This window comes from Typopeltis vanoorti, chromosome 13 (assembly GCF_054136105.1).
Source record: "Typopeltis vanoorti isolate ZY-2024b chromosome 13, IOZ_Tvanoo_1.0, whole genome shotgun sequence".
NCBI lineage: Eukaryota > Metazoa > Arthropoda > Arachnida > Uropygi > Thelyphonidae > Typopeltis > Typopeltis vanoorti.
Genome location: NC_143561.1, coordinates 121,150,900 through 121,175,676, shown reverse-complemented (window position 1 = coordinate 121,175,676; position 24,777 = coordinate 121,150,900). Strand labels below are relative to the sequence as shown.

The following is a 24,777-nucleotide window of genomic DNA, read 5'->3' as shown; positions in this document are numbered from 1 at the left end:
AAGCAGTCTTCTAGGAAGGTGGCTAAATAAAGTATTTGCTATTACCAGATTGTTTTCTTTGCAGAACTGTATTAATATTTCTCCTCTTGGATTTCTGTGTCCCAGGCCCTGGTTTCCCATGCAGGAAGAAATCTTTTCTGAGCCTACTTTAGCATTTAGATCTCCCATAACTATAGTTATGTCATCTGATTTAGCATTGTTTAGTGCATTTTGAATGTCTTCATAGAAACATTCTACATCTTCATCTGGGTAATCAGAAGTAGGTACATATATTTGGACAATAAAAATATTAAAAGGTTGAGCTGCAATTTTAAATGCAATTATCCTGTCACTTATGGACCAAAATCCAAGTAAGGATTGCATATTTTCTTATTGCATATAATCTTATTTTTGAGTACAAATGCTACTCCATTCCTGTGACTGTCTCCACATGAGTATACAATAGAATGGTTCTTACTGTTTATTTTTCCACTATTAGTCCATTTGACTTCACTGATACCAGCAGTGTCAATTTTCATTGCTTCAAGTTCTTGTATAAAGTTATCTAACTTCCTAGCTTCATATAAGGTCCTTACATTCTAAGTTGCAAGCCTTAAGAGAAGATTCTTGGTTTTCAGACATGAAGGATCAGGAGATACCCTCTCTGGAGGGTTTATGGCATTCGTCATATTCTATTTTCATAGTATCCATCTTACATTTCCGAGTTTCTTTCTCTTCTTCCCTGTAATTTCCAGGAGACAAAAGTTGCAGAGGGTCCAACCTTGTCTCTATTACTTAAATCTGACATAGTTCTCTGTTTCATGGTTTACTACGAAAGGTTACGTGGTGAGGTTCCTGTCTCTTCCAGGGTGACTGGCCACATCTTTGTTTTGTCTCGGAGTATGCCCAGACTATATCATAGGTTGCTGTCATGCCTTCATTACCATTGTCAAATTAAATTTTGGTCATCTGCTAACTCAGCCATTCCAGTCTTCAAGCTACAAGGAGGAGACACTCTCCTTCACTACAGCATAAAATGCTGACCTACCCATTAGTAAATTCAAGTCATGCTGTTCATTGCAAAGTTTCTCTAACAACCAATTCCTGTATCCAAGTTCTAATCAACTTCACCACCACTCCAGACATGCTGATAGGTCAATAGTTGGATATATCAGTCTTTACACCAACCTTGAGCAATAGCATTGCCATACATTCTTTCCATTCCTGTCTAATCTTCTCTGTTCTGAGAATCAAATTATGTAGCATGGGCAAAAGAATAGCCAGTTCAGCTGAATACTCTTTTAGCATCTGTGTTGATATCTCAGCAGTCCCTATTTCAGAATTCTTATTCAGTTTATGCAGCAGCCCTAGTACCTCTTCCTCCTGCACCTGAATTTCTTCATGCAGTGAAGATTGCAAGTGAGCTCAATGTTGCATACACCAGGTTGATAGCTTTTAACAAAATTGAACAGTTTTACTAAACAATCTCTTTTGCATCTGTCATCCACATACTATCTGCATTCAGTAAAGTTATTCTTTCATATTAAATCTTTCTTTTACTTGCAGCATAATGATAAAATTATTTTGGGTTGTCTTGTCTTTGGCTTGCAGAGCCAGTTTCTTTTTATACTCACTTAGTTTTCTGCATGACAGTTGTGGCTCTTCTATCTGCTGCTTATAATTTTTGTAGCTGACATCATCCTTATGCACGTAGTATTGCTCCCACATCATCTTTTTCTTACAAATGTCTTGCTTAATTAAATTACACATTCATTTCATCATTTAAGTATTTTTTAAACATTTCCAATGCATTATCAACATCCTTCCCATCTAACAAGTGATATCATGCACAGAACCCATCATACTCCTCAGGTGGTAATAATTTCCTGTTTTGTAGTTCAGCATTTAACCTTGTCTGAATAGAACATTTGTAAACCTAGCCACTTTCCAGGTGAGTACTACATGATCACTGTCAACAACCAAAGGCCGAATAGTTCTTTAACTAAAATCCCCTATGACACAATAATCAGATTTAACACTTTGAACTTGAGTTCCTTCTGTCACATGCTGCTTGAGGAACTTGTCTTTCAACAACTCAATAAATTCGGTTTCATTCTTCTTATGAGATTTTACAGCTACCGAATCAGTGTTTGGATAATTAAAGTCTCCCATTATGATTACTTGTTTTTCACCCATCATCTGCATTTATTAATGCATTTCTTCATCACTAACAACTGATCCACTAGGTCTGTAACAATATTCCACTATCTATGTGATCTTGTTAGACTCCACCTCACACTAGATGGCTTCAAACTCACAACTACATGAAAAACTGTTACTAGTGCAGTCATAGGTCTCAACTCCAACTGGATTCAAGTCATCTAATATCATTAGCAGCACACTCCTCCTCTCCTATCCTATCTATCCTTAAAAATATCATACCCTTTATACCAGATAGTATGTCTGCTTCTGATAGCCAGGTCTCACTAATGCCTACAAAGAGGCAACAAGGCAATAGATCAAGAGAACACAAACTCGTGAGACACAGTTAACAACTTTCAGATCTCTGTTCTTGTATACTGCCTTACTTATGCAGACATATTTGCACATGCTTGATAGGTCCAAACTGGATGAGCACAAAATCATTCTCTCTTCATAATCATTTCATTAATAATACCCATTCCCATCATTAACACAGTTACATAACATTGTCACACTTAAACACAGACTCTCACCATTCATCCCATAATAATTTGGTTTCCCTGGCTCTCTGTGATGATGCCCAATTTTTTATTATACCAGGAATTAAAATTTGATACTTTAATTCCTGGTATAATAAAAATCTGAATCTTAATAAAAATCTTAATGGTAAAATCTGAAAGTGAAATTGTGACATCATATAAAATCACACACACACACACACACACACACACACACACACACACACTGTAAGTTACGAATTAATTATATACCACCCCCCCCAACACACACTTATTTTCCAGGTTAGAGACCAGAGCACCAGCAAAAACCAGAAATGGGCATATAGTAGAACCTAGTCTTTATTTTTGTTGCAAATGCATTTTGACTGTCAAAAAAACATAAATAAAACACCGTATATCACTTTTGAATGCATGTGAAAGCTAAATAACATACTAGGATATACATAACTACAGTAAAAATGAACAAAAACTTACCTTTAAATAAATTGATTCTTGTGAGTCGATTGAAAGAAGAAGCATGTAGAAGGTTGGCGAAAGAGCGAACCACGTGGAAAGTATAAGGATCATGATTATATTTGAAATGGGAAAAAGAGTGGAATGGTGATAAGCAGGGGACTGCTGTATTATCAGTTTGAGACATTAGTATTATTATTTTTCATCATTGGAATATTGCAGTTAATATTTCTAACAGAATTATATATTAAAAAAAAAGGCAACTGGTAGATTTCAAAACAAGTTCAAGTCAAGTAACATATATTTCGGTGTATAAGACAATTTTGAAGTTAAAAAAAAAATTGCTGAAATGAGGGGTCGTTTTCTGGGTATAAAATCTGAACCTTTGAATTGGGCAATAGTAAATCAAGTGATTGTCTAGTTCTTAGAATAATGTACTATACTGTACTGTACAGTGGTGTTATGTTAGATGTATGTACTATGTTCTATAAACTTTTGCTTTATGTTTATGTGAAACCTTATTAGCATGATGGTAGGATGGCTTGTGTAGGACTGGCCATAGACCTAAAAGGGAACTACTGTGTTTATTTCCAAATAGCACAAGGATCAGAAATAAGAGAGATGAAATTGTTTCACTGATTGAGTTTATTCATCCAGAAATCATTGGAATAAGTGAAATATGGTTGAATGAAGATGATATCCTAATGGGGAATAGAAATAGAAGTGCAGTTTTTTTCATGAGGATAGAAAGGACAAGAAAGGAGGGGGAGTGCTGGTGCTGATGATAACACGGGAATTACGTCCACATAAGGCAGATGTGAAAGTAGGAAATAGTGCTAATGGTTTTGAGTGGATATGGTTAGGTTAGGTGCAGAAGAAATGTATAAGCAACTTTGATTAGTAAACAAAGAAAGGGTGATTATTATGGGTGATCTCAGTATGGTAGTTTAGATTGGAATGAAGAGATAGCATTTGGGAATATGGAAAATAAATTTCTAAAGTTCTTGAGAGACAACTGCCTCAGGCAGCATATAAAGGAGTGCATGGGAGCATCAAGAGTTTTAGATCTGATCATTTCATTATAGGATGTAATTGTAAATGGAGTTTCACATATTGCTCTAGCTGGTTAGAGTGTGATCATAAAAGATGTTGGAAGTTTTTTTTTTTACTCCACTTGGTTAGACTAATAAATTTAGTTAATCCTTTATCCAAGTGTAAGCAAACAAAGTTTGTGCCTGAAGTATCTTCAGGACTGAGGCAGCTTGTGGTAAAGGTGGACCAAACTCTCATCACTCCTTGTATTAGTATCTCCCATAATGCAAAGCACATCTCCTTGCAGACATGTATAATGCTATGCATTAAGGGAAGGGCCACTACCCAGACCGGTTTCGACCTTTACTGAAGTCTCGTCAGTGGGAGCCAGACCCAGAGGTGGCGATACCAAGGTGGAAGCAATGGAGACGTCATCTTTACCTATACGAGTTGCCAAAAGGCAACTCGTATAGGTAAAGTCTCAGTCCTGAAGATATTTCAGGTGCAAATTTTGTTTGATTACACTTGGATACAGGATTAACTAAATTTATTATAGTCTAACCAAATGGGGGAGAAAAAAAAAATTCCAACATCTTTCTCTAAATCCAGAGTAATTTAATAATAAGCTGAGACACTTTTTGGCAACTCGTATAGGTAAAGATGACTTCTCCATTGCTTCCACCTTGGTATCGCCACCTCTGAGTCTGGCTCCCACTGACGAGACCTCAATAAAGGTCAAAACCGGTCTGGGTAGTGGCCCTTCCCTTAATGCATAACATTATACATATCCACAAGGAGATGTGCTTTGCATTATGGGAGATACTAAGACAAGGAGTGATGAGAGCTTGGTCTACCTTTACCAGAAGTTGCCTCAGTCCCGAAGATACTTTAGGCACAAACTTTGTTTGCTTACACTTGGATAAAGGATTAACTAAATTTATTTGTGATTATAATGTGATCACATGGGTGGATAGTTATACGAAGACTTCTGTGAGTTAAGGATATGTATAGAAGTACAAGACTGGTGATTATTACTATTATTATCTAAGACCTCCAGGGAGTCAAGGACTCATCAAGGGAAGCTATAAATCACCCAAACCAGCTGTCATACCTTCCCTTAAATTCATTCACTCTAGATGCACTCCCCAAAGATAAACTATTCCACCCTCTCATTGCTCTGTGAGAGAAAAACCTTACTCTTACTCCTTTCTTGACTGTTAACAAACTTAACTTCCACGGATGCCCCATGTTCTCTCCCACCTTCCATATAACGAAAAATTTCATCAGAACACTATCCAATAATATCCATTCAAAAGTTTATAGACCTCTATTATATCACCCCCTCTTTCTCCTGTTAACCAGAGTCTGTAATCTACATTCTTGCAATCTGTCCTTATAATCTAAATTCCATAATTCAGATATAATCTTTTTTAGCCCTTCTTTGTACCCTTTCCAAAGCCTCTTTATCCCATTGGAATCTGGGAGACCAAATCTACACACAGTAAGGAAGCAATTGAAAAACAGAAAAGAAAAAATTGTTGGAAGGGGCGAGAATGAAGAGTGAGAAAGTAAAAATCATCAGTATTTTACCTCAATATGATAAAAATGAATTAAGAAAAAGGGCTATAACGGCAAATGATTCGATGCTGTGTAGAAGGAATGGATGTGAGTTTTTGGATGTGTGGAGCAAGTTTGAGGGAAGCTTGGATTTGTATATGAGAGACTGCTTACACCTGAATGCATTTCGTATCAAGAGTCTTCAAAAACTAATAACTGGTATCCAGTTAGAGTTGAGACCTATGATTGTAGTACTACTACTAACAGTATTTCATGTGGCAGTGAGTTTGAAGCCATCTAGTGTGAGGTGGAATCTAACAAGATCAATTACATAGTGGAGTGTTGTTACAGACCTGGTGGATCGGTTGTTAGTGATGAAGAAATGCATCACCAAATAGTAAGGATGAGCGCTAAAAGAGTAATCATAATAGGAGACTTTAATTATCCAAAAATTGATTCAGAAACAGTAAGATCTCATGAGAAGAATGAAACTGATATTGAGCTGTTATGGGACAACTTTTTCAAGCAGCATGTGACAGAAGGAACTCTAGATTAAAGAATGTTAGATTTGATTATAGAGTCAGAGGGCATTTCAGTTAAAGGCATAACTATTCTGCCTCCAGTCAGTATCAGTGATTATGCGGTAACCACTTGGGAAGTGACTAAGTTTATGAATGCTCCATTCAGAAAAGGTTACGTGCTGAACTACAAAGCAGGAAATTATGATCAGCTGAGAAGTATACCAAGTTCAGTGGATTGGGATCGGTTTTGGATGGAAAAAATATCGACAATGCATGGGAAGCAGTGAAATAATACTTAGATGATGTGATATCAGAATGTGCCCCAAGAGTTTGAAGAATAAATAGGGTAGGAGTCAAATGGATATGTAATCTTATTAAGTAAGAGATTCATAAGAAAAGGATGATGTGTAAGGAATACCATGTGCATAAGGATGATGTCTGTTATGAAAATAATGGACATCATAAGGAGCAGGCTAGAATAGTCACAACTGCTGTACAGAAAGTAAAGTCTGAGTATGAAAAGAAACTGGCTCTGCATGCTAAAGACAACCCACAAGAATTCTATCGATATGCTGCAAGTTAAAGACAGAATGAACATGAAAAAATAACTCTTCTAAATGCAGATGATGTGAGATTACAGATGCAGAACAGGTTGTTCAACTAATGAGTGCCCATTTTGTTAAAAGCTATCAATCTGGTGTACACAACATTGAGCTCACTGCTACCTCTTCACTGGATGAAGGAACTCCTGTGTATAAGGATGAGTTGTTGTGCAACAACTTATTCAGAGTTGTTGCACAATCTGAATAAGAATTCAGCAATAGGGACTGATGGGATATCAGTCCCTATTGCTGAACTCTATTGATGGACTGATATCTTGTGTGCTAAAAGAGTGTTCAGCTGAACTGGTTATTCCTTTGACCAGGCTGTTTAATATTAGTCTCAGAACAGGAAAGATTCTGCAGGAATGGAAGGAATGTATGGTAATTCCGTTGCACAAGGGTAGTGCAAAGACCGATGTATCCAACTATCGACCAATTAGTACCTCAGGAGTGATGGTGAAGATCTTGAAAAAATTGGTGTGGGCTTGGATTCAGAAATGGTTTGAGAGTGAATCTCTACTTTGCAATAAGCAATATGGGTTTACTAAGGGAAGGTCATGTTTTAGCAACTTGCTCACATCCTATACCAGTGTTACCATTGAACTAGACAACGGGAATGGATACACCATTATACTTTTGGATTTTGTAAGGCTTTTGACAGAATTAAGCACGGCAGACTGTTGCATAAATTGGAGAATATGGGTTTAGGTTATAGAATATTAGCATGGATAAGAGGATGGCTGACTGACAGATATCAAAAAGTGGATGGGGGATGTGAGCTTGCAAGATTTAAGGTAACCAGTGGTGTACCACAAAGATCAGTGCTTGGTCCACTGTTATTCAATCTGTACATTAATGATATTGAAAAGGATTTGACAAGTGACATACAGCTATTTGCTGATGATGCAAAGATAGGTAGGTAGGATAATCAGGAATGCTGCTGATATGCAATACTTGCAGAATGATTTGAGTTAACTGAAATTGTAGGCATGAGGAAATGGATGTGAATTTAATGTCTAAGTGTAAAGTCATGCACTTTGGCATGCTTAGATATCCAATTTCGTATTGTATTGTTGGGATTATGCTAGAAGAAACTAATGAGGCTGGTGATCTAGGAGTGTTAGTAGATAGGAAGTTGAAGTTCAGGGACCATGTAGCAAAGATTGCAAATACAATTCAAAAGATAATTGCAATGCTGAAACGAACATTCGCATGTAAAGATAAGGATATGATTTTGCCTCTTTACAAGGCCTTGATAAGAGAGGTCTTATTAAAACAGACTTTTTTCCATAGGAAAAAAGTCTGTTTTAATCAGCCTGCAGAGATTATGAATCAACTATATCCCTTATCATCATCCCTCCCAGTTTTTCATTATCAGCAAATAAATCACTATTACCCTCAAATTAGAAATCCACCTGCCCACTTGTCTCTGTTACCTTGCCTGTAGTAAAGGCGAGGTAACAGAGACAAGTGACTTTTCAACTTAAGTGCACTCAGAATATATTATTTATTTATTTATTTTGCATAATTAACACTTTTTTGTCATTTTAAAACTTCTCACTTACTCTCACATAATTTGATCATGGGTGGGCTGCCAATAAATTTATTAAGGAAGTTTTATTTTCAGAGAATCAGAAATAAATCTTCTAGATCTGAAATCCTTAATTTGAACATTACATAGTTCTCACGTTTCCTTTAAAGAATCTGAGAAATGCTTGCAATTTTAGTTGCTGGTTTTCTTTAAAATTCATAACAAGCCAATTATCTTCACTTTCATCCCTCCTTTTATCTTCTTTAAGGTTCAGAACTTTATTTTGCTTTCTATATTTCTATAGACTGTTCGTTTTTTCATAGTAATTAAAAGTACATCCTGTCCCCCCCCCCCAACAGTTGTCATTTTCATAGCGTGACAATTGATAGTGTTTAAACGTTTTTCTTTCTATATGAATGACTTCATAAATATCTGCTTTTAGTTCCAAAAATCTCATTTCTCTCATATCAATATTATAAGGTTCTTTTCACACTATGCATCACATGTCCAGTTTTTATTTCATCATGAAGCTAGAAAATAAGCTGCCATTACATGTTGTGGTTATGGCACTGCACTTGAAATATTAAATCTCACACACTGGAAGTGTGGGAGAAAACATGTAAGTTTTTCATATCATATATGTATTTAAATTAAATTGCAGTTATCATTTTCAATAAATAACACCTGCTTAAATGATAAAGGTGTTGGAAGAATAAGATGTATAGATGCACTACATTAACAAAACTGGTTTATTTTGTTAATGAAATTAACAAATTATAAGAAAAGTACAATTAATTTTTTTTTTTTTTTTAAAGAATAGATTGTCTATAAATATAATGTTGGAGGCTTAATGGATTTTTTACAACACTCAGAAAGGATTAAAAAAGAATTTAATACTTCCTATATTTCGTCCTAGTCACTAGGACATCTACAGGGATTACAAAAATAACTAATGTAACATGAACACAAATATCATGCAATACTAAGCCCAACCACGTGGGTGACACTAAAGTCCTATCTAGGTGGAGCGCCCTCTAAGGGCGGTTGTAGGTGGACTGGAATGTAAGATGGGATCTCTGGTGATGAGTGTTCCCCAAATCTTCGGAAGCTTAATGCAACCATATTTATTAAGATTTGGTTGATTTCTAAGAGCTGCTGCTGCTTCTAAGAATAGTCTCTCTTTCTTGAATTTGCTGTGATGGAGCATAGTGGTTTTCTTCCATGATACCCTGTGGGTGGTGTCCAAGGTCATTCAAGCTTGGCTGACCATGTCTTGGACACCACCCACAGGGTATCATGGAAGAAAACCACCTTCTCCATCACAGCAAATTCAAGAAAGAGAGACTATTCTTAGAAGCAGCAGCAGCTCTTAGAAATCAACCAAATCTTAATAAATACGGTTGCATTAAGTTTCTGAAGATTTGGGAAACACTCATCACCAGAGATCCCACTTTACATTCCAGACCACCTATAACTGCCCTTAGAGGGCGCTCCACCTAGATAGGACTTTAGTGTCACCCACGTGGTTGGGCTTAGTATTGTATGATATTTGTGTTCATGTTACATTAGTTATTTTTGTAATCCTCGTAGATGTCCTAGTGACTTGGACGAAATATAGGAAGTATTAAATTCTTTTTTAATCCTTTCTGAGTGTTGTAAAAAAAATCCATTAAGCCTCCAACATTATGTCCTCACAGCACTTAAGCCTCTACACACGATGTCTATAAATATGTTGTGCATAATGTATATATATGTAAGGTTAATATCAAACTAAATGAATGCATTGATCTGATTAAATTTTATTTATTGAAAATGATAACTGCAATTTAATTTAAATGCATATATGATATGAAAAACTTACTTATTTTGCAATGAAAAACTTACATGTTTTCTCCCACACTGGAAGTGTGGAAGAAAACACCACATCAACACATTCAAACACAGGTTTGAGTTTGCTGATGACTCCTAGTTTTTGTGTTGGATGGTGGTATGAATTTTTATGCATGTATGTGTAGGTTTGCAGTAGACCGTGAAGGAGAGGCAGCCTGAGGGAAGGCATGTGACGAGTGTGTCTAAAAAAGGAAGAGAGTTGTTGTTTTTGATTTTGATGGTGAATTGGATATATTTGTGTTGTTTGTTCAGCTGGCTTAGGAATGTAATTGATGTTTCGTGGCCGTGGGGCCAAATGGCGAAAATATCATTCACATATCTGAGCCAGACTTTGGGTTTTAGGCTGGCCAAATCTAGAGCTTGTTGCTCGAAGTCTTCCATGTAAATGTTAACTATTTGGTGGGGGGGGGGGGGAGGAAGTGGTGAGCCCATGGCAATACTTTCTTTTTGTAGGTAAAAATTATTTTGCCACACAAAATATCTGGAGCGGAATATGTGGGCAAAAAGGGCCGTGATATCGGGTGAAAATATGTTTTTAAGAGAAGTATAGTATTATTGATAGGGACATTAATGAAAAGGGCAGTTATGTCAAAGCTGACTAATAAATCTTTGTCGTTCAGTGTGATGTTTCTAATCTTGTTTATGAAGTGTTGTGTATTTTTTATGTAGGAGGCGGGAATGACCTACCAACTCCTTGAGTGTGGCCACTAATTTCTTGGCTAAATGATAATTAGGCCTGTCGATTCCTTCAACTATCAGTCATAGTGGTGTGTTTGTTTTGTGTATTTCTGGCATACCATAAATTCTTGGAGCATGCGCTATAAGTTTTTTGGTGATCTGATTAATAGTTGTTTTCTTTTTGATGTGGTTTGTAGGGGTGTAATTTACTATTTGGTACATGTTGTGGTAGGATACCAGTAGGTTCATTTTTTCTGGGTATACTGTCCGATCAAAGACAGTGGTAGCATTACCTTTATCTGCTTTGGTAATCACAATGTCTGGGTTATTTTTTAGGGATTTAAGTGCCAATTTTTCTGTTCTGGTTAGGTTGCTACTTGGTTGTTTATTGAGTTTAATATGTACGATGTTTCCATTTGCATTATTTCGGCTAAATTGGAGGGGAGGGATTTTAAACCTCTTTCAATGTGATAAATAAAATCTAATTTTATTTATGAATTACACCATTGCAACTGACCTTGTTGCAATGTTGTAGTTCAGGCCATTCTCTAGAAGTGCGAGTTCTCCGGTGTTAAGGTTGTAGCTGGATTTGTTGATCTCTTGGCCATGGTTGGTGGTTGGTGGCTCCTAACTTCACTCGCAGGTGATTGGCTCCTCCTTGTATCATTGGTTTGTGATTGACTGTTCCTCTGGCTATTGCATCTGGATTGTCTGTTGCTTTCTAGTTGTTTTAGTGCTTGAAACTTTGCTATTAATTTGTCTTTGTTCTTAAGTAACATGTGCTTTGCCGAGTTGTCTGTAATCCTCTCTAGAAATTTAAGAGGGGATATTCAGAAGTTTACTGATTATGCAAAACTGGGGAGAACAGTAGTTGATAAAAGTGATGTAGATATCTTGCAGGATGATTTAAATAAATTCTCATTATGGAAAAAGGATAATGATTGGCAATTTAATGTTGCAAAATGTAAGGTTATGCACTTCGGTTTGAAAAAGTTGCATATGGTGTATCATATTGATGGTATTGGTTTGCAGGAAATTGATGAGGCTAGGGATTTGGGGATAATCGTGGACAAAGAGTTAAAGTTCAGAAGGCATATTGCAAAAGTTGTAACAAGTAAAGATAAAGAAATTATTTATCCCCTCTTTATAAAGCTATAATTCGGCCACATCTTGACTACTGCATGCAGATTTGTTCACCTGTTTTTTTCCTAGGGACCAGGAGGTCATCAAAGAGATTCATAGACAAGTGACCAAGATGGTGACAGCTCTGTGGAATACTTTTCATGAGGATAGGTTGAAGATTTGTGGGTTACAGAGTTTAGTTGATAGGCAGAAAAGAGGGGACATGATAGAAAGTTTTAAAATATTAAATGGGTATTATAAAATTGATGCAAGCAAATTTTTCAATATATGACAAATAGTTGGAGAACTAGAGGCCATCTGTGGTGGAAGTAGTGTGAGAATGTGGTTAGTAGGGGTGTGTGGACCAGATTTTTTGCGTGGATAGTGGTGAGTGAGTGGAATAGATTGCCAGAATTGTTTGTGAATTCCCTGATGGTGAATAATGGATTCAAGGAGAGGTATGATATGATTTGTGTGTATGATGATTGATTTGGATCTCCCTAAATTCTTGATTGATGATTGATTTGGAATTCCCTGATGGTGAATAATGGATTCAAGGAGAGGTATGATATGATTTGTGTGTATGATGATTGATTTGGATCTCCCACGATGAGTCTTCAGACTCAGTAGAGATGTCATAAAGAATAATAATTAATCTGGTAGTAACCCCTTACCAACTTATATATCTCAATCCCCCCATCCACTAGACTGTGAATTTCATTTCCTCAATCTGTCTTTAAATTCATCATTCCAGAGAAGACCAAGCACAACTTTAGTCAATTGTCTCTGGATCCCCCTTCCAGTATTTTCCAGTATCTTTCTTCCTTTCAAAAACCAGGTGACTAATTCAGTAATCCACATGTAGCCTAATCCATGCTTTATACCAGCGTTTCCCAAACTTTTCTTACTACGTTCACAAATCTTGAAATTTTAATGGAACACCTTGGTTAGAGTCGAGTATCATCGATCTCGTATTCAATGTAATGCTAAGCTCACACTACAGGTGTGCCGGCTGCAGCACATTGCATTGACCTTGCTTGTGACCACATGTTTCCTGGAATAGATATTTCCATACTTCTCTCGTGCTCGGAGGTGTCGACAACAGCGGGCGGCTGAGTCAAGGCCAGCGTGTGCTGGCCTTGATAGCACGATCTACACGCAAAGTGAGGAGCGCCTGATTTTCAAACATGTTTGAACTTGTCACAGCATTTAAAATTATTCCAAGCTCATATTATGATAATTTTTCACAGAATACTTATTCACTTTCTGCAGAACTTTATACAATAGAAGCATAGAATTCTTACTTCTCTGTATGGCATCTACATCATCACCATAATCTGCTGACCTGTCCTCAGAATTTTAGTAATGTGTTGCCAAAAGTTTGGGTCCTTTTCCATTATCACTTATAGATGCCTTATTCTCCTCCTTCCTTTAAAATATCCTACCAATTTTTTTTTTTTTTTTTTTTTTTTTTTTTCTGAATTTTAAAACCTTATACTTTGCAACATCCCAATAGTCCTCTATGGAAGTGAATGCTGGAATCTCAAAAAGGCTGAAGAGAGAAAATTATTAATTACTGAAATGGGTTGGCTAAGAAGATTACTTGTAGTATCTCTGCTGGATAGACTAAGAAACGAAGACATAACGAAACGACTAAAACAAGAAATAACAATAATAGACAAAATCCAAGAAAGAAGACTGCGATGGTTTGGCCATGTGACCAGAATAGGAACAGAAAGACTACCAGCTAAAGCCCTGAATACAACGATGGAAGGTAAAAGATCCAAAGGGTGGCCCAGAATTAGATGGATAGACAAAATAAACGAGGACCTGAAAACCATATCACAACAACCGACACAAACTGGAGAAATTCTTTGGACTCTCCAGGAACAGACAGAAGTGGAAAGAGTTCATTCGGCCTCATCATCATCCACATAGACGATGGAAGAGAGAAGAAGACACTTTGTAACATTGAACTGGTAAACCACACTCACTTGCCCAGTTATCCAGTTTATTCAAGTCCACTTGCAAAACTGCATCATTTGCTCTACTCCTCATAGTTCTTTTCAGCTTTAAATCATCTGCAAACAATGGCATATTAGCCATTGAAACCTTTCCAGATAACATTACTATACAAAATATCCTACCAATTGTTTATCTTTGCTTCATGAATTTTTAAATCTTACACTTTGGAACATTGAGCTGGTAACCACACTCACTTCCTCACTTACCCAATCTATTCAAGTCCTCTTGGAAAGCTACATCATTTACTCTATTTCTCATAGTTCTTATAAGCTTTGTGTCATCTGCAAACAGTGACATATCAACCATTCAAACCTTTCCCAATATAATCACTCTACATATTAAACAGCAATGTCCCAAAGCATTAGTGACTTTCTTCTTTTTCAGCTTCCCCATATGTTTATTGATACCTTTCAGATTCAATCTAATCTCCAATCCAGTGCACTAATCTGCTATTCAACCCTATCTGTTTCAATTTGATTACCAGCTTGTCATGTGTCATTCTATCAAAGGCTTTTGCAAATTTTATATATACGACTGTATGTGCATTTCCCTTGTTGAATGCATTTGTTGCCTTGTTATAACAAGTAGTTGCTAAAACTCACTCTTCCTTTGCCATGAATAAAATTCTTCAAAAAAAAAAAAAAACTGCTAACACCTTTTATTCCCATATAGAGATCAGGCAAGACCATTGTACCCCTATCTGACTTTTGGAGACTGAGTGGGTAGTTCAATCTCCACCGGTAGACATTCAGAGATAGCTAGCATAAGACTATCACTAATTTTAAGCAGCAAACAATGTTACCATCTTGTAGTCCTGAACCCCAACACAATATGTTATTGTCTGAAATAGTGTGGGTTCTACAGTCAAATATTCTTGAGTTCATGAGATGAAAAATCCCAGTTTCTGGGAGGAAAAAAAAAAAGCTCTCTTGCCTGTGCCAGAGATCGACTGGCTTGGGAACTGGTTGAAAAAGGCTTAGAAAATATTCCTCTAGTCAGCGACTAGAATTGAATTAGGATCTTTCTTCAGGTGGCCTAGTACTGTGGAAGCACATGCTACTTCCACTGAGTTACACAGGCCTTTTCTTTAAAAAAAAAATAAACAAAATTGGAAATAATGTAGATTACAGTAAAACTATAGCCATTCCATACATTAAAGATATCATAAAATAAATAGAATGTTACAACCTTTATACATCCTACAAAAGTGAAAAACATATTCAACATCTCCAAGGACCCCTCCCACACACACACACACTTTCCTCCCCATCCTGAGGTATAGTGAATCGAGCACCTGTAACATACTTTATATTGGCGAAACGGAGTGCACGACTCCAACCCAGAAAAAGAACACACGATGCATTAAATTTAATAATTTTGGTAATTCAGGGCTTTCTGATCATGCTCTTTGCATTCTACACCAAACTGATTGGAAAGGAACCTGTTTCTAAAACTTGGTATGAATGCAAATCTAAGAAAGCATGTGAAATTCTAATCAACCATCCTAATCTAAAAAAATAATGATGAACTAAAAATCCCAATAATATGGATTTCATACATTTAGCCCACATAACTTTTGTTTCAAGTTCTCCAGCAAACCCTCACTTCAGTACTGTTATATCTTATATTGGCCATCACTGGTTTTGTTTTGTTTTTAATTTATCTGTTAGACATTTAGTTACATTTAAATTGTTGTGTACAGATTTGATTGCACAAGTTTCATCAAAATTATAACTAGTCTTTGGAGTCATCCCTGCATGTATAGACAGAAAGCTTGTGGGTTACAAAGTTTAGCTGATAGGTGGAAAAGAGGGGCTATGATGAAAACATGTAAGTTAATAAAAGAAATTTGTAGAATAGATGAAGAAATATTTCAATACTTGACAGGATAGAAGAGAAGAGACTGTTATCTCTGGAAGTATCATAAGAGTGTGGTTAGCAAGGGTATCAAGACTAGATTAGATTTTTTTTGCTTAGAGATGATAAATGAATGGAAGATTGCAAAAAGCAGTTATGCGCACTTTCTGACTAGATGAGTTGTGCTACAATACTACTACTAATAATAACAGTTACCATTAGATTATAATAAAATTTATTAATTTATTCATAATTGTTAATGAATTAGATTATTACTAATCAGTTTTAATTTTTTTTCTTAAAAATATTAATATTTTTATTTTTAGAGATCAAGGATTCAGATTATTTTGAGGAGCCATGTAACAATATACTTATAGAAAACATTGAAGGAGGAAGACTAAAAGCTTCTATTCCAATCCCTAGTGCTTTTTATAGGTAAAGTATTTTTAGTATATTATGACCAATCGCAGTGTAGCTTCCTCCAGGGAATTACATTGTGATTGGTCAATGAATTTAGCACGCTTGTAAAAGTGATTTTTTATCTGTTTTGTTGTGATTTTCCCTTAAAAAATTAGCATTTTATAGTATGAGGGACGTCCAGAAAGTAAGTTCCAAAAAGTTATATTTACAAAAAAAAACTTTATTGGAAATTAAAGTAGACATCTTTCACTACTTTTCTACATAATTTCTGCCATTGTTCAGGCACTTATCATAACGGGGCACCAGGAGTTGTATACCTTCGTTGTAGAAGGTTGCCACCTGTGATGCAAACCATGTATTAACTGCTTCTTTGACCTTGTTGTCGTCTTGAAACTGCCTGCCACCAAGGAAAGATTTCAGATGTTTGAACAGATGAAAGTCACTTGGCATGAGGTCAGGACTATATGGGGGATGATGGAATTGTATCCAGCCGAAGGTGGTGAGAAGTTGTTGTGTTATGCCAGCCGTGTGGACGAGCGTTATCATGAATCAAAACAACACCCCTGGTAAGCATGCCATGTTGTTTATTCTGGATCGCACGATGCAGTTTCTTAAGGGTTTAGCAGTACATACTCTCGTGTTGTTTGTGGAGCCTTGACCCAAGAAGTCTACCAGCAGAATTCCTCGTTTGTCCCGAAACACAGTGCACATGATTTTCCGGGTGGAAACCATTGTCTTCAATTTTGTCTTGACTGGTGATGAGGTGTGAATAAGAACAAGACTTGGGTGTTGCATACCTTGTCCCCGGTGACAAGACTGCTCAGGAAAGCATCGCCATCCTCATGGTAGCGTGTCATGAATTCCAATGCACTGCCCAGCTGATTCATTTTGTGTTGTTCTGTAAGCAACTTTGGCACCCAGCTTGCACACAATTTTTGATAATTCAGTTTCTCTGACACAATTTCATGAAGACATGAATGTGAAACTTCTGGAAATTGCAGCGAGAGTTACATCATAGTGAATCCCCTATTCTGTTGAATCTTCTCTTCAACTGAATGCACCAAATCGTCAGTCACTAAAGATGGTTGCCCACTCCATTCATCATTGTGCACACCTGTCCTTCCTTCATTAAAAGTCTTACCCATCTTCGTACCATTGAATTACTCATTGCATGTTCTCCATAAACCTCAATAATTTGCCAATGAATTTCGGCTGCTTTAACATTCCTCGCATTCAAGAAATGGATAACTGATCTAATTTTGCATGCATTGGGCGATTTGATTTTCTTAGACATTATAACTGCTCGACACACACTGAGAAGCGAACACACTACGAGAATGTCTGAAAATGGCACCAACGCCTTGCTAATGAATCAACAAACTCAGCAATCATGCACCATTGCGATTCCTGTGCTGCAGTGAAAATATTTAAAAATGGAACTTACTTTCTGGACATCCCTTGTATATTAGTATACATTTTTGTGTTTTTAGTGTATTTAGTGTTTCATAACATATTTTTGTTAAGATATTACAGTAAAATTGCACCAAAAACACACAAGAAATGTAACGCTAAGAAGAGCAGCGAAGCTGAAAATGAGATGGCTTGCCCCGCTAAGGAAGATATTAAAGACATTGAGGAGGTCATTGAAAATGAATTAACTTTCAAAATAGTGGCATTAAAGCAGATTATTAGAGAGACGGCATGGGAATTACAGACAGTCAAGCAGCATTTGAATGAACATAAGGAGGATAAGAAAATTGAGGCAACAAAATAAGAAACAGCAAAGCATGGAATCAGGTAAGTAATGTTGAGTATAGCTGTTGATAAGCAGGTTAAACTTCAAGTTTTCCCAGATCAAAAATGAAAAACATAGCACATGCAATTCAGAAAATAAAAGAAAAATGAGATTGTAATTGTAGTGGGTACTAATGACTTAACTAGCAATAAGTTCAGTATGAAAGAAGACATGAAATGGTTGTTGGAAGAAACAAGAGTGAAGAGTAAGAAAGTGAAACCATAAGTATATTACCTCAATATGATAAAAATGAATTAAGAAGGGCTATGATGACAAATGATTCGATATGTAGGCTATATAGAAAGAATGGATGCAAGTTTTTGTATGTGTGGGGTGAATTTGATGGAAGATTGAATTTATATAAGAGGGATGGCCTACACTTGAATGCATTTGGTATCAGGGGTATTGAAACCTAATAACAAGTATGAGACCTAACATGGAGGAATGGTGAGAATATGAGGAGTGACAATGTTATGTAACTGTGTAAATGACAGGAATAGACATTATCATAGAAATAATTACAAGGAGAGAACGATTTTGATTTTGTGTTTGTCCAGTTTGGACCCATCAAACATGTTCAAAGATGTCTACGTATAAGGCACTAGAGAAGAACAGAGATCTGCACGCTGTCCAACTGTGTCATGCAGACTACAGTCAAGAGTATACAAAAGAACATGCAGGTAGCTTATTAGGTCTGTACACGAATAATAGGAGAAACAAAGTGGTAGAGTTTGTTGCCTTGGTCAATATGTATGGACCTCAGATTTTAGGTATTAGTGAGCCTTGGCTATCAGAATCAGACATACTAACTGGTATTGAGTGTAAAGGTACAGTATTTTTAGGAAGGATAGACAGGAGAGGAGGGACATGCTGCTATTGATATTGGATGACTTCAATGCAGTGAGTGTAGAGAACTATGATTTTAATACTACTAACAGTATTTAATGTGGCAGCGAGTTTGAAGACATCTGGTGTGAGGTAGAATCTAACAAGATTAAATACATTGTGAGCTGTTGTTATAAACCTAGTGGATAGGTTGCCAGTGATGAAGAAATGCATCACCAAATAGAGACGATGGGCATGAAAACAGTAATCATAATGGAGGACTTTAATTATCCAAACATTGATTGGGTAACAGTAAAATCTAATAAGAATCGAGCTAAATTTAATGAACTGTTGTGAGGCACTTTCTCAAGCAGCATGTGACAGAAGGAACTCGAGGTCAAAGAGTGTTAGATATGATTAGCGTCAGAGGGCATTTCAATTAAAGATGTAACTATTCTGGCTCTGGTTTGTGACACTGATCATGTGGTACTCACTTAGGAAGTGGCTAAGTTTATGAATGTTCCATTTGGAAAAGGTTATAAGCTAAACTACAAAGTAGGAAATTATGATTGACTGAGGAGTATACTGAGTTTCAGCTCACTGGTATCAGTTGCTGGATGGGAAGGATATTGAGAGTACATGGGAAGTATTTATTATTATTATTATGTGACACCTCCAAGGAGTCCAAAGATTCATTGAGGGAGGGAGGGCACCTATTCTACAACTCTCCGTCTGAGCCATTCAATCCACCAACTACAGCAAACTGCATCATCTATACCAATGGCATCTACCACCCACCATCACCACTATTATTTTCACAGATGTCCATGCCCATAGCGGAATTTGAACCTGCAGCCTTTTAGCTGGAAAGCGGATACACTAACCATTTGGCCAACCAGGCCAGCAAGTATTTAAAAAATACTTAAATGATTCAATATCAGAATGTGTCCCATGAGTTTGAAGAATTAAATAGGGTAGGAGTCAAATGAATGTGTAATCTTATTAAGCAAGAGATTCGTAAGAAAAGGATGATGTGAAGAAATACCATATGCATTAGGATGATGTCCATTATGAAAATTATAAGTATCAGGCACCAGAAGAGTCGCACTGGCTCTGCAAGCTAAAGACAACCCCAAAGAATTCTATTAATATACTGCAAGTAAAAGAAAGCATGAATATGAAAGAATAACTCTATTGAATGCAGATGCAAAAGAGTTTGTTCACCTAATGAGTGCCCATTTTGCTAAAAGCTATTAACCTTGTGAATGCAACATTGCACTTAATGCTGCCTCTTTGCTGGATGAAGACACTCTGGTGTATTAGGAGGAGGTATTAGAGCTGTTACACAACCTGAATAAGAATTCAGCAATAGGGACTGATGGAATATCAGCACGGATGCTAAAATAAAAGAGTGTTTAGCTGATATGGCTGTTCCTTTGAGGGCTGTATAATTTGAGTCTCTGAATAGGGAAGATTCTGCAGGAGTGTCCATATGGTTAGCCTAGTGGCTATGCACTTTGCAACCATATGCCTGGGGATGGAGTGTCCTAGGTTCGATTGCCGTTGACGACGCGAGGAGCTTAAGGATCTTCCTCAGCCATAGCCAAGTTAGCCAGTCTTGAACGTGGACAGCAGGGTTTTTTCTGCCAGTTTATCTGGGGTTTTTCATCCTGCAAGCAGGCAAACTGGCCCCATGAACATACACGGATTACAGTCAGGAATACTGACCCAGCCATAGATCTGATTTGTCAGCTATGCCGGTTCCAGAGCCTGGATAAAATTTGGGGGAGGACTAAGATGGTGCCGTACCTCCCCATAAAGGGGACTCACGGCCATGTATCATCATACAATTAGTAGTAGTCTGCAGGAGTGGAAAGAATATTTGCACAAAGCTGTTGCAATGACTCATGTATCCAATTATCGACCAACAGTATCTCAGGAGTAGTGGTGAAGATTTTGGAAAAATTGGTAATGAAAAATCATATTCAGAAATGGGTTGACAGAGAATCTCTGCTTTGCATTGAACAGGATTTGTTTACTAAGGTAACGTCATGTTTTAGCAACTGGCTCACATTCTATATTAATGTTACCACTGAGCTAGACAAGAAGAATGGATACACCATGATACTTAAGGATTTTGCTAAGGCTTTTCACAGAATACAGCATGGAAGACTGTTGCATAAATTGGAGAATATGGGATTGGATTATAAAATATTAGTGTGGATAAAAGCTGACTGACAGATATGAAGTGGTATGTGGGGGATGTGAGTCTGCAAGATTTAAGCTAACCACAAGGATCAGTGTTTGGTCTACTGTTATTCAGTCTGTACATTAATGACATTGGGAAGGATTTGACAGGTGGCATGTAGCTATTTGCTGATGATGCAAAGATATGTAGGTAATCAGGAATGCTGCTGATATTGCAATACTTGCAGAATAATTTCAGTAAGCTGGAATTGTGGGCATGGGGAAATGGATGTCACTAAATGTAAAGTCATGCACTTTATCATGATTAGATATCCAGTGTCTTATTATATTTGTAGGATTTTGCTAGAAGAAACTGATCACTCTAGGGAACTTGGAAACTGATCACTCTAGGAAGTAGAAATTGTAAATACAACTCAGAGAATAATTGCAATGCTGAACTTTGACATATAAAGATAAGGATGCTGTTTTGCCTCTTTACAAAGCTTTGATAAGACTTCACTTCGAGTATTGTGTATCTGGATTCCTCTTTTCCATTGTGATTCTGACACAGTGGAGAGAGTGTTTAAAAATGATATCAGGATTGTGGAATACTGATTATGAAGACAGATTGAGAATTTGTAGATTGCAGATACTAGCAAACTGGAGAAAGAGAGGTGATATGATAGACTTGGAAAGTTCTGAAAGAGGTGGTAAGATATTCTGGAGGTTGTTGAAGAAGCTTAGAAATGGAGAAAAGAGTGCTGTAAAAGGAGTTAGAGATTATAAAGGTGACATGAAAACAGGAGAAAAAGATATCCTTGAAGTATGGAGTAATTACTTTAAAAAATTGCTAAATGAAACAAGCAGTGATAGCACAGTGGTAAAAAAACACTCAACAGGCATACAGTCAGGAATACATATCCATACTTGAAATAGAAAAAGCCATCAAAGGCTTGAAATGTGGAAAGGCAGCAGGAGTAGATGATATTTGACCAGAAATGCTGAAGTATGGTGGTATAATAGTCTTACAGTGGCTGCACTGCATAATTCAAAAGGCCTGGACAGAGGGGTGAATTCCCAATGATTGGATCAGAGCTCTCATAGTACCCATATATATATAAAAAGGGAAATAAAACTGAATGTGAGAATTACAGAGGTATTTCCCTACTGAGTATTCCTGGTAAGATTTATGCCAGTATACTCGAGAGACGGTTGAGAAGAATTGTGGAAGAAAAGCTTGGTGAAGAATAAGCTGGATTCAGGTCAAATAGAGGCTGTCAGGATCAGATCTTCACTTTACGACAAATAGTTGAGAAAGCATGGGAATATAACAGAGATCTGTATTTAAGTTTTGTCGATCTGGAAAAGACATATGACAAGGTGCCAAGAGAGAAGCTATTTAATATGCTACAGTTATATGGTGTCAATGGGGCATTATATCAAGCAATACTTAGTCTTTATTTGAGTTGTAAGTCAGCAGTTAGAATTGAAGGAAGTACAGGAAGATGGTTTAATGTTAAATCTGGTGTGAGACAAGGATGTACATTATTGCTGCTGTTATTCATTATATATATATGGATCACATTATGAAGGAAAGTGGTATAAACATGATATCAGAATTGGAGATGTTAATGTCAGCTCTTTGCTTTATGCGGACGATATTATACTTCTAAATAAATCTGCTACAAGTTTGCAAGATTCCCTGACTAAATTGAATAACTGTTTTAATAGATATGGTATGAAGGTCAGCAATAAAAAGACAAATACAATGAAAATAGGTAGAATCATTGAAAATGTCAACTGTGTTTTGAATGATAAACCTGTGGAACAAGTAAAACATTTCAGCTACTTAGGCACGATTTTTAGTGAAGATGGTAAATTAAATATGGAAATAGACAACGCAATCAACAAAGCTGGTATGGTAGGAAGTCAATTGAATAAATTCATATGGAATAAGAGAGAAATTAGTCGGAACACTAAATTAACTGTATACAAGACAGTGTTCAAACCAGTTTTAGCTTATGGGTCTGAGATCTTGGTCAGAAGTAAAACACTTGACCAAAGACTAGAGACTGCAGATATGAGAGGCTTGAACAGATGGCATCAATGGCAATATCATATTAAAAACAAGGATATTAGGAAAGAACTTGACATTGTCAGCATCCAGGAATGCATTAATAGAGCTAATCTCATGTGGTATGGTCACTTGAACAGAATGGGTGAGGAAAGATTAGCAAAACAAGTATTCTCTGCCAGGTTGGCAGGAAAACAACCCAGAGAAAGACCAAGCTATAGGTGGATTGATACGGTACAAAGTGCCTTAGACGATAAAAATATAAGATCTGATTATGTTGGAGTCTTGACAAGTAACAGACTGATTTGGAGGAAAATTGTAAATAGGAAGTTAGTAATGATGTAAATTTTTCATGTAGTACTTTCATATTCTGTACACCCCTTGAGGGTACATGTCAGGATGATGATGATGTTGGAATTTTTCATTTTATGGAAGTTGTGAAAAGGTCAAGAGGACATCCTTGGAAGCTGAGAAGGATGAGTGCTAGATTTTTCTCTCATAGAGTGGTACTTGATTGGAATGGATTGTCATTGGATGTTCTGTGTGCAAGTAATGTGAATGAATTCAAGAACAAGTTATGATAGTTGGTGCATGTAGTATGTAGCCTCCTTTGATGAGTCCCTGACTCCCTGGAGAGCTCTCTTAATAATAATAATAATTCTGTAATTGCTGTTCAAATGATTGCAATAGTAATATTTATTATGTTAGCATTAAATGATCATGATCGGTGGTTAAAAAAAAAATAGAAGGGAACAAATTTCTTAGTTTTTGACAGTAGTACTACATATCAGTGAAAAGTAGAGAAGAAAGAAGAATTTTGATAATGCTATATTTGAAAACTTGCAGATTGTGTTTTTAGGAAATACAGTAATCCCTTCATTTCTATAGGAGAGGAGCAACGTCAGTCAGGTAATTTAAATGTTGGATAACTAACAGTATAAGTACACAGTGCTATACTAAAGTCATTTAACATACTGATTGATTCAAGAGTTGTTTAATTGAAAGTTGATATATTTGAAGATCAGATAATTGAGAGATGGATTTATTACAGTGGATAACAGTTGTACGAATGAACATAAAACTGTTCTGTTGTTTTTGGAGTTGAATTGTTGTGAAGGAATATTGAATGGTTGCACTGGGTTTTCACTGATTTTGAGGAAAGCAGGGGAATTACTGATGCCACTTATGGTGAGTGACCATGTAGAAAATGCATGCACCAGCAATGAATTACTAAGCAAGCCATTAATCAGTCAAATTACTCTTCTTTGCTACTGCTCAAGAGTAGGACATATTTTATGGGTGTACCAAATAATAATATTCAATGGTTGGATGGATTTGTGATTTGTAATGGTTTTTTTTTTTGTTGAGAAAAAAAAAAAAAGAATCCAATTTATAGGGGATGCAGCAATATTTGTGTTGTATCCTCTGCTCTATGAAAAATCTCCTCCACATTAACCTCCTCACCAACTTATACGTCTCAATCATATTCCCCTCTCTTTCTATTCACAG

General features: G+C 36.5%; 1 protein-coding gene across 3 annotated transcripts in view; it reads left to right on the top strand.

Moving 5' to 3' along the window:
- LOC150100506 (activating signal cointegrator 1 complex subunit 1) overlaps positions 1 to 24,777 on the top strand; it is a 215,244-nt gene that overhangs the window by 28,682 nt on the left and 161,785 nt on the right. For all 3 annotated transcript variants that reach the window (XM_090403290.1, XM_090403289.1, XM_090403291.1), the window contains exon 3: positions 16,294 to 16,402. In XM_090403290.1, the coding sequence (XP_090259416.1) occupies positions 16,294 to 16,402 (109 nt within the window). The remainder of the gene's footprint in view (positions 1 to 16,293; positions 16,403 to 24,777) is intronic.